General features: G+C 40.1%; 1 protein-coding gene across 2 annotated transcripts; it reads left to right on the top strand.

Moving 5' to 3' along the window:
- Window positions 1-248: 248 nt before the first annotated feature.
- Window positions 249-5,061, top strand: LOC146713118 (uncharacterized). Of its 2 annotated transcripts, none has more exons than XM_085452380.1 (6): window positions 249-1,429; window positions 1,516-1,683; window positions 1,834-1,932; window positions 2,227-2,316; window positions 3,397-3,495; window positions 4,423-5,061. In XM_085452380.1, exons 1-6 carry the CDS (start codon window positions 1,222-1,224, stop codon window positions 4,425-4,427), a joined length of 669 nt encoding a protein of 222 aa, XP_085308506.1. In that variant the 5' UTR covers window positions 249-1,221; the 3' UTR covers window positions 4,428-5,061. The 2 variants fall into 2 exon arrangements, with proteins under 2 accessions (XP_085308506.1, XP_085308505.1); XM_085452379.1 differs by having other exon boundaries at window positions 1,831-1,932.
- Window positions 5,062-11,489: the final 6,428 nt, after the last annotated feature.

The following is an 11,489-nucleotide window of genomic DNA, read 5'->3' as shown; positions in this document are numbered from 1 at the left end:
CTTCTACTTTTTTTTTTTAAGTTTGAAAGTGTGTTTATGCCAATGTGTTGTTGTGTAACAGCTTTCAGAAGCACTGTGTAATTAAAAGTACATGAAAAAAAATCTGGGTCAGTGAGCTAATGCTTGTACTTGGTTAAATGGTGACTCAAACAAAGGGTAGCTATGCAGCACTGTTTTGTTGCAATTGAAGAAACCACAGACTCAGAGGAAGAGGGCGGGCTTTACTTGGTGTCAGTGACAGAAGTGAAAAAAAGCTCAAATGAGTGAGAAGGACGATGAAGGAAACATCTGTGCTGTGTCTGCTCTGTAAGTAGAATCTCTGTGTTTGTTTGAATTCTTGTACTTTGACTGTCTGCTCTCCTGATAACTGATGATGGAGGAGAAGACATGAAAAACAAATCAGGCTGAATTCAAGTTCAAACACCACGAGGACCAACTGCAGGTCTGAACTGACTCTTTATCTTTGCTCAGGAGTCGAGGAAACACAGCAGGCAGTGAAAAGATCAAATCATTCACTCATATCAACACAGCTGCACAGTGGACACATGACTTTGTGGGATTTACTTTTTCAGACTTTTGTTGTCCAAACTTCATTGAAACATGTTGAAGAGATGTGTTTGTGTGTTTGTCAGCTGTTTGTGTGGAGTTTTTCTTTATGTTCGCCTCAAATCAACCTGAGAGTCATTTCTCTTTAGTTCTGATCTCACTGCTGAGCTGCACAACAAACCAAGGTCAGTAACCTTCTTCTGTCACAGTTTAAACGTGAGAAATGCTCACTGATATGACCTGATTGGGTTCATGTTTTAGAATATATACAAACTAACATTTTAACCCTCACAGCTCGTCTGACTGTGAGTCCCAGCAGCTCTCAGTTCTTTGAAGGAGACTTTGTGTCTCTGAGCTGTGAGGAGGACGACAGCTCTGCTGGATGGACTCTGAGGAGAAACACAAGCAAAGGAAACATCACTCAGTGTGGAGATGGGTGGGGAACATCATTTAACTCTTCATGTGACATCAGTTACATCGTTGAACGAGACAGTGGAGTTTACTGGTGTGAGTCCAGAGAGGGTCCCATCAGTAACATGGTTAACCTGACAGTCACTGGTAAGCTGAGTGTGTGGAGTTAGTGTTGATGAAGCTGTGTGTAAATGGATGAAATGCTGTAGTTTGTCTCTGTGTTGAGGTGGATCAGTGATCCTGCAGAGTCCTGTCCTCCCTGTGATGGAGGGAGATGACGTCACTCTGCTCTGTAAAACAAAGACCACTCCCTCCAACCTCCCAGCTGCTTTCTATAAAGATGGCTCCCTCATCAGGAACATGACTACAGGTCACATGACCATCCAGCATGTTTCCAGGTCTGATGAAGGCCTCTACAAGTGTGACATCAGCGGTCATGGAGAGTCTCCATCCAGCTGGATCACTGTCACAGGTGACACACTCACCTGTCTGTGTTTCTGCAGCTTTCAACATTCACAATGTGACGACAACTTAATGACTGTGTTTGCTTTATTTTAGGGGAGCACACCACCACACCTCCACCTACATCCACACCTCCACCTACATCCACCTCTAACCCTCCATTGAGCTTGTCAATTGTTGTATCGGTCTGTGTGGTGGTTCTACTGGTCCTGTTAGTGCTACTGATTTTGTTGGTAAAACGACTTCTTCATCGAAAACCTGAAAGTGAGACTCAGACACCTGAATTTAGTTTTGCCAATATCCTTGCTTGTTATTATATTCACATTTTTTTCATGTAGATGTTGTCTTATTGCATCTAATAAAAGTTGCCATAACAACAGTCATAAAAAAAATGAATTTAAATAACTTCAGCAGATCAAAGCGAAACTGAAGAAGATGACAACACAGACGATGTCATATACAGTGAAATCACATTATCCCAACGACCAACACAAACCTCCAAAGAAAACAGAGGTAATATTTTCAGGGTTTTTCAGGTGGTTGTTCAGTTATTTGGCACATTTTACTTGTTTGCCATTTAAGACACCCTGATGTGTTTAAATAGTTTAAAACATGGTCTGTCTGCAGATTTATTTGAGCTACTTTTAGGCTTAACTAATATCTTACACTCACTCAACAATCTGATTTTTTGTGTTTTTTAAGTTCTGCATGTTAAACCACAGCAGCCGTTTCCTGTCGCTGACTGCAGATCACCATAGACTTTTTAGAGTAAATAATTTTAATGTTAAATATTGACTATGTCAACAGATAAAGGCACGACTGACATCGCAGACGATATCACATACAGTGAAATGAAAATATCACATCGTCGGCAACAACCAATCAAACAAAGCGGAGGTAAATTTTTGCTTGTTTTCAGTAACTCGGGGTGATGGTGGCTGTAGCCGAAAACATCACTGTGTTTGCTGTGATGCATTGTTGAATATGTTTCCTGTTCCGGCTGCTGAAGCAGGAAACATATGGCATGCTTGTTGTCAGTGTAACAAAGGTAAAGAATTTATAGAGCTACCTCAAATTTTAAAGTAATTCTACAGTGACCAGGTTTTATGGTCAGATGAGGATATTCTCACATTATATTACAAATGAATAATTTAGTTGTCTTCTGTGGTCTTTCGGTGCTTTTAGATATTGCTGAGAAGGCCAGATATTTCCTTCTTTTTAGTAATGTACCAGACTTTCCACTCTAAAAACTTTGGTTTCCTGTTCATCCTGATGATGGTTCATTTCTTCATCAACATCTCTCTTGACCTTATATTGAGAGTTCCAGTGAACAGCTGCAAACACTAGATGTTTTACCTGCTTGATGCACAAAAAGTATTTGTATCCATCCTTCCATCCATTTTATTGTAGTTGTAGAAAAGCAGAGGTGTACGCAAACATACACTTCCCTCCTTTTTTCTGGGTAAGCAGGTTCTTAGACACATTCCTCCAACTCTCATAGGAGGTGCCCATTAGTCAGATGCCTATCTAACTATTTATCTATTAGTTTAACACGTAAAAAGTGACAGACTGAATTATATAAAATGTCTACATTTTTGACCTCATTAAAGTTACTCATGTAAAACCACAGCAGCAGCTTCCTGTTGCTGACTCCAGTTAACTGCATTCTGACTGAGACATTTCACCGCAGTCTGTCATGGGTTGGCTGACAGTAGTGTTCATGAGAAAACCTTTGCTTTGTGCTCTGTGGTGCAGTGCACCAGCTTACATCAAAAGAAGATAGCATCAAAGATATCCATCTTCCTTTACACAGAGATACCTACCAGTTCTTTCTGATTGATTGTTGTTTTAAAGAAAAGGTATTGAGAAGTGGTGGGAAAAACCCTCTGAAAGGATGCCCCAGTTTCGAAAATGTGTCACTTAAAAATCTGCTTCCACATGGAGTGGAATAATTTTTTTTTTTAAATACTCTTGCAGTTGTGCCTCGAGAAAGTGACCCAGCTGTGGTCTACTCAACAGTGAGAACTAAAGATGGCAAATATGGACAAATAGGTGTCAGACCAAAGAAGACCACAGGTAAAGCTGCTCTTTATTTTAACGTTGAACAAAGAAAAAGATATCTTAAAGAATATCCTTCATAACAGAAACAGAACTAAAATCTCAAAGGTTTCCATTTAGATTTAGTCCCTAAACGTCTCTTGTTCCCGCGGTGGATGGATATAAACACGAACAAAGTTTGAAATAATTAGTTAAGTTGATTTGCCAAGTAATACAGTATGAGACAAAAGCTTGGACTTCACACTGTTTTTTTCTACCCTTTGATCTGTGTGATATCATTAAATTGAGATATGCCTAATGTGGAATCTCAGGCAAAACTGCCCATCCAGCTGCTGTTCAGACCGTTTGTTTTTGAAGAGTAGCCATAAACCTTGAAAGAGTTATGCTAAATCGTTTAGTTTCAGGCTGAGGATTAACTCAGTTGCACAAAGCCCAGTATAACATAACAAGTGTCTTATTTTTTTTAGCTATAAGTACAAAGTAAAATAAAAAAGGAGTATCTATGCCTGTTCTCCACAGTGGAAACCATTATTAGACTTCACCAAGTTTACAATCAAAATGTGGAAAAACTGGACCAAAATTTTGAGAATCAACAAAAAAGAAAAATGTGTTTCAGTTCCCTTAGTACACGTCCTTGTAGTATATCATGGGAATCGTGTACACCCTTGTACTTCCGCATGAACCTGCTGTTAGTGAACGAGATGTGAAAGAGACAAGCTAAATTATACACTGTACAACGAAACAGCCAGAAAACATCTACTGGAGTTTTTTTTGGTTTTTTTGCAAATGCAGGTTGGTTCCCAGTGCAGTCAGTTTTCACTTGTCTGAACTGGGACTGTGTGATGCAGGGGAGTTGAAGATGAAAGTTTTGATTAAACCACAGAGCTTGTATTCATGTTTCCTGTTTTTTGAACTGTGTGTTTTTGTGTTCACACCTTAAACCAGAATGAGATGTGATCGACTCTTCAGTCCACCAATCCAACCACTGACATCCAGCTTCTGGTCTCTATATTGTCAGCTCTCCACCTCAGAGGAGACCACATTCACTCGTTGATACAGATGTATGTTTTATGTCTTTTTATGACTGAATAAGACCCAAAAGTCACACCCTTTTTAACAGGGATTTTAAAAGAGGTTTTTTTCTGTAATATACGTGACAATTATTTAAATATGGTAAATGGCCTGTATTTATATAGCGCCTTACTAGTCCCTAAGGACCCCAAAGTGCTTTACATATCCAGTCATCCACCCATACATTGGTGATGGCAGCTACATTGTAGCCACAGCCACCCTGGGGCGCACTGACAGAGGCGAGGCTGCCGGACACTGGCGCCACCGGGCCCTCTGACCACCACCAGTAGGCAACGGGTGAAGTGTCTTGCCCAAGGACACAACGACCGAGACTGTCCAAGCCAGGGCTCGAACCGGCAACCTTCCGATTACAAGACGAACTCCCAACTCTTGAGCCACGATCGCCCCGATAGGCTCATATGATTTATGTCCTTAGTAACTTTTGTGTTATTTATATTTTATTTATGTTTGTTGTATTTTAGAATGGATCAATAAACTTTTGATTTTACTTGCGTTTCACACGTGGTTCTGTGGGTTGCATAAAGGTCACACATGGAAAATTTGATTTGTTACAGTCTGCATGTGGTTAACCGATAGTGCAGAAAACGATGAAAATTAAACCACAAGTGCAGACTAAAAACAGCAGGAGCATTTTTCAGTGGCTGTAGGATGCACAGAAAAGCATCACTACAGGATGTGTGCATGTGTGTGTGTTTGAAACTAAAGAATTTGATCTTTTTTCATTTCCGCACTCAATGAGAAACCAGTTGGCAGCAGATGGTGTGGCAAAAAATGTTCCATTTTTCATTGAATAACTCTTGACTTTTTACAGCAAACATGCAGAAACCCATTTATTGCTATTTTTTTTATTATTTCATTTATTGATTATGATGAAAATAGAGAGTTGAAGTGTTTCAGTGTCTGATTAACTACAAACTTATGAGCATCTCAGGCAGACTGGATCACACCACCTGAAGCTGATTAGAGCTCCATATGTTAAACATCTCTGTGAAGAACAAAATGGCCACAATTCATATTTAAAGTCTTCTGGGACTTAGTGATAATTCCATCTGGGTGTTTCAGATGACTAACAAAAGATTTTGCTAATCATGTTCACAAGATGCAAATCTAAATTAGGGTATTTTTCTAGATATTGTACAATATGACAGAAATTTTCACTACTGCAGTAATGATCTGTATGTTAAGTATCTGGTGTGTGCATATTTTAGGATCTCAAACATTTAGTATACAGATAACATCTGTCAAATATCTAGTTTTGGGGCTTTAATATACATAATCTCAAAACTGGATATTTCAAAGATAAAGTTAGTATGCAAAGAGATCTGAGAACAGCTCTTCGGTGGATTAAATATTTGGATCTTGCATGTGTACTTTACTCATCTACTCATGGGGGCCTTTTGAATTGCCAAGACCAATGACCAATTTGCCATCGGTGACCCTACCTGGGTGCAAAAGCCGCCCTTACAACACAGCCTATGGGATCCCTAGAGTTTTTTTTTACTGGACTTCTGTGCAACTTTACAGTTTGTCCATAACAAACACCATGTTTGAAAATAAGGGTGTCTATAAGTGCACATGGCACCAGGACACCCTATGTCACAGGACAATGATTGATCTTGTAATCCTGCCAGACCTGCAGCAACACACTCAGACAAAAACTGGTTCACCCGAAAGACAAAACGCCAAAACACAGACTTAACAATGTGGTGTATGCTGTACAGTGCAGCGAGGAATGCCCAGACCTCTACATTGGAGAGACCAAACAGCCACTTCACAAGCGCATGGCACAACACAGGACAAGACTCAGCAGTCCATCTGCATCTTAAGGATAAAGGTCACTCTTTCGAGGATGCCAATGTTCACATTTTGGACAGAGAGGACAGATGGTTTGAAAGAGGAGTGAAAGAAGCCATCTATGTCCACTGTGAGCGACCATCTTTGAACAGAGGCGGGGGTTTACGACACCAACTCTCTGCCATCTATAATCCAGTTTTGAGTTCCCTCCCCAGACGCCTTAACGCCCACTCACATCCTGGGCCATCTGACCTCAGGAATTTGCATGATAAGGTGGGGCCAGGTTTCACAATGAACTCACCCGAAACTCTGGCTGATTGGGACCCACACCCAGTTTCCCACCTTGGCTCAGGCGATTAGAGGATCATCAGGGGGTCCTTTTGTCCCTCTGTGGGGGGTCACTCCCACTAGGTTTATATCTGGGACTCTCCACCATTTGACCTTAGAACTGAAGAAGCTTCTCGGATGAGAGGTGAAACGTCTTCAAGTAACTTAAAGAAGTCCAGACGCTTTTCTTTGCAAGCTCCTTTGACTACGATGACCTGGATGACTGAGAACCTTCACAGACATATTTAAGGATCTACTTAATCCCACTGGCATTTAGGAAGCAGAGTCTGGGGACGAGGGGGATATCTCGCCTATCACTGGGTGTGAGGTCACTGAGACAGTCAACAACTCATGAGGCTTGATATAAGGAATGAGAGAACCGACAGCTGTTATTTTAATCAGCCTGTCTCAGTTGTTTTAACTCTTAAGTATCACAAAGTAATGTGGTAACATCTGGACTGACGAGTTTACTGTCAGCATTTTAATCGCTAGTTTAAAGGGTGTAGGTTGCAGCTGTTGCTCTAACACTATAAATGTAACAGGACTCGGTCCTGGTTCTAATATTCTGAGCTGCTTCCAGCTTTATTTGTGAAGAGCACAGCAGCTTACAAAACACGTCGCTAGCTCGTACAGCTGTGACGTACAATTTTCATAAGCTAAGATGACCTTAAAATAATGGGGCTACGTGCGGTGATGCTAGCGTTAGCCATGTTAGCACGTTACCTTCAACAGGTGGTCAGACTGAGTAAACAGGCACTCAGAGGTTGAGCTCTCCATTTCACTGCAGGGTCCCTTCATTCTTCACATATCCTGAGGCTGAATGGCCTTTGTACAAGCAGACATGCTTCTTAGCAGGCTATGAACACAAATGGTAGCATAGAAAAATCCAGGCAGCCAGCCTGTGTCTGTCCAACCAATCAGAGAGCTCCTTACATCTTACGGTGTGGCTAATTTTCCTTGCAGCAGGATTTTTTAAATGAGGAGTGGAATTGCCATTTTAAATGTCAGAAATAAATATTTGATTTTTGAAACCATTAACTTGTCTTGGAATTTGAAAATTTGTTCTTCTTCCCAACTTCTCTTTCCTTATTCTTTTCCCCCATCCCCTGGTCTTTTCTGTTCTGATTGTAATAACTTAAAATAATAACAACAACAAATTCAAATTAAAATCTAATAAACAATGACAATCAAGTGGACCAGTATAGCAAAAGCCATAATGCTCCACTTGGGAAAGCAAATCTGTTGTGCATTTTTCTTGGCCTTCAGAAAATAATTCTTATTGCCACACAAACGGACAGGACAGGCAAATTAAATAAATAAATACATCTTTAAATAAAACACAACCATTTAATGAAAAAATGCGCATTTTGAGTGTGCTATTTATTTATTTATGTTACCCTATGGAGGCAATATTGATGGTTGGCTTTTCTGTCTGTAGTGGTTATTTATTAAACCATCCACCTTTTAAGGCTTTTCTAAACATCGGGGTTATCAATATTTTGTCGCCCACACCACACAGAATTCTTTTAACCAGGTCACAGTTTAACAGTTTTTAACGTTCGAGTGAAATTCTGAACAACAACCAACCGGTTTATTCACTGTAACCAACCGTGTCAGCTGAGTGTGACAGAAAACAAAACAGCATGTGACAAAGAGCAGCTGGTTTGAAGCACACGGTGCTTGTAAATCCATCCGACAAGCCACAGCACGTTTCAGAAGCTGCTCAGCATTTTAACAAAAGGAGTGTCTGAGTTGGAGTAACTGGTTATGATAAGGTCACAAATGGTCAAATATCAGCAATACTTCCTAGTTCATAATTTTTAATTATTTAATTCACACATCACTGTGTGGCGTTAATACACACTATGTCATTTTCCCAGCTTTCCACTGATTCTAGAATTAATCATTTCTATGTAAAAACAGTTTTTGGTTTGTTTGTGTTTTAAATAGAAGCTTAGCGATTACTCAAGCCACACCATTACTATTACAGCCTACTAGATTTATCCAGTGTCATGTTTCAGTCTCACCTCATGGTGGCAGTGATGTCTTACTTTTATCTATTCATGGAGTCAATTAATCAAACTTAAGAATCAGATTCTTTATTGTCATTGTCTTTTAAGAACAGAAATTGTATGCAGCCTGATGAGAAAACCCAAACACTTTTTTAGTCTCAGGATGTACAGTCTCTTTCATTACTACTCTGAACACTTTTGTGTGATTCATGCAAAGTTTTGTTTGTTTCTTTGTTTGTTTTTCAGTAGGATGTGATTTCAAATGTAACTTTTCAACAAGCACAACAAATGACAGCAAACACCAAAACTGGTTCTGCCCATTTCACAAACATTGCATTTTAATTTAGTGTTTAAAGCAGATGTTAAGGGGACGGCTGTGGAGTGTGTGAGCAGCTTCAAGTTCCTGGGAGTCCACATCTCCGAGGATCTCACCTGGACGATCAACTGATCCAAGCTGGTCAAGAAGGCTCACCAGCGCCTCTTCTTCTTGAGGACTCTGAGGAAGAACCACCTGTCCTCAGACATCCTGGTGAACTTCTATCGTTGCACCATCGAGAGCATCCTGACCAACTGTATAACAGTCTGGTACGGGAACTGCTCTGCCTCGGACCGGTAGGCGTTGCAGAGGGTCGTGAAAACTGCCCAGCGCATCGCCGGAGCACCACTTCCTGCCATAAAAGACATCTACAGGAAGCAGTGTCTGAAAAGGGCTGGGAAAATCATCAAAGACCCCAGTCACCCATCACATGGACTCTTCACCCTCCTGTGCCCTCTGGGAGGCGCTACAGGAGCCTCCGGACTAAGACCACCAGGTACCGGAACAGCTTCTTCCCCACAGCTGTCAGACTCCTGAACTCTGCCTCCTGACATCTGACCCACGTTAAACTCATGAACTGAACATACACACACCCACAATGGACAACTGTACCCTCAAACACACAATAATAACATGGACTGAACCACCACTCACAACCACCAGCACTTTATATAGCCTCTGTAGGAATTATCCACATATCTCACTTATCTTAACTGCACTACTGTATAGCTCTGTGTAAATAATCATTCTGTACATACGATAATTTTTTATCCTACAACTGTTTACAACTTGCACAGTTCCCATTTCTGTATAGCTGTATATCTCAGATTTCTGTAAAGTTATTTATTTCATATTCTGTGTAGTTTTTCATATTTATATCCTGTTCATAGCCTGTACATAGCTTGTACTCACTACAGCCTGTACATACCTATAGTTATAGAATATTCACAACATACTTCATACCGTGTACATTATAACATACCATAATAGACCCATTTCTGTAATATATTTACATATCTATATTATTGCTAATATTTATTGCAATATATCTATATCACTAAAGCACTTCTGGATGGATGCAAACTGCATTTCGTTGCCCTGTACCTGTGCATGTGCAATGACAATAAAGTTGAATTCTATTCTAATTTTATTCTTAGTTATTCCTCTGCTCTGTTTCATACTGTCAATACTGTCACATCATTCATTTTTAGCTGATCAATAGTTCCTGAACACCATCAGGCAGATGAATGACTGTCTATAACGCAGAGTTTCATCTACACTCTGTGTTTACAGTGTTTATTTTATCTATACTGTAACTGCAGATCAGTTTTTGTGGTTCAAACCTTAGAGAACACGTTTGATCTTACAAACAGCTTCTGAACCTGGAGATAAAACAAAGACTCATTTTGCTGCTGTAACAAACATGACACTGCATCCATGTGTAATCAGAATAAACAACCAATAAATATATTTACTGCTCATATCAGTGGGATATGTTTTGCTTGAAAGGGTTTAATTCAGAAATTGAATATTTTTTTTGGTTTTTTATGTCTGTTTGCAACATGAATCCTGGATGTCCCACATACATTATGGTAGAAATGTAAAAAATTAAACCGACATCAATCGCTAAGCTAGCAGCTAAAAATATCAAAAACACACATTGATCCCAATACTGTACTTATTGTACAGTAAATTCATGACCTGATATCAAACAATATTTCCCCCCATTAAACAAAACAGTCTGTTGGATGATCTGGATCATTAACTTCATTCATTGTCTTTGCTGGTGATTAAAACTGTTCTGAGCTTACCCCAAATTATTTTTGACAGGTTGTAGGAGCCAGTCCTCACCTCAAATCTGGCTCAATGTGATTGAGAGCTGCCGTGACTTAGCAAATGAAGTGTGACAAAGTCAGGTGAGTCAGTCACTGCTGAAATTCAGGCCATTCTAGATTTACCTGTGCTTCACATCAGACGTGAGCTCACCCATTTCCTTAGAATGGCTGGTTACTATGGTGGCTCCTGTAAAAGCATAGTGCAGACAGAGTCCTCATTATCCAAACGGCTGATAGTGCCATGCTGTTTTCAGTTACTGGTACTGATTATGACCAAGTGTATTGGTAGCACATTTAACTGAAAATTACTGATTAGAGTGGTTAGTCTGATTATTTGGGTTGGGGACTCTGTTATGTACGATTGTAGTAGATCAAACAACCAATGAGAGCAGCAGCAACAAGTGCAGTACAAATTGACAATAAGTCCACGGTCTCTGAATCCTCCTGTCTGACCTGCAGGTGAGAAACAGGTGTGAGGTGTCAGGTAGGTGATGAGTGAAGAACAGAACAGAATCCATTTCCTCTTCAAAGTGCTGTCAGACATTATCTACTGCACTCTGATCACATCACTCAGACCAGCTGCTTTCTACAGCTTTCTACAGGTGGCGATCGTGGCTCAAGAGTTCGTCTTGTAAT

Source organism: Copadichromis virginalis, linkage group LG3 (genome assembly GCF_057382275.1).
Source record: "Copadichromis virginalis isolate Kocher_CV1m ecotype Utaka linkage group LG3, C_Virginalis_male_GT1.1, whole genome shotgun sequence".
Taxonomy (NCBI): Eukaryota; Metazoa; Chordata; class Actinopteri; order Cichliformes; family Cichlidae; genus Copadichromis; species Copadichromis virginalis.
Note: the sequence above shows the minus strand (reverse complement) of the source record. Positions and strands in the feature narration are given on the sequence as shown.

Coding starts and splice junctions, on each gene's coding strand:
- LOC146713118 (XM_085452379.1), top strand. CDS start 1,222: ATGGAGGGAGATGACGTCACTCTGCTCTGTAAAACAAAGACCACTCCC. Junction 1,684..1,830: donor TCTTCATCGAAAACCTGAAA/GTGAGACTCAGA, acceptor AAATAACTTCAG/CAGATCAAAGCGAAACTGAA. Junction 2,317..3,396: donor ACCAATCAAACAAAGCGGAG/GTAAATTTTTGC, acceptor ATACTCTTGCAG/TTGTGCCTCGAGAAAGTGAC.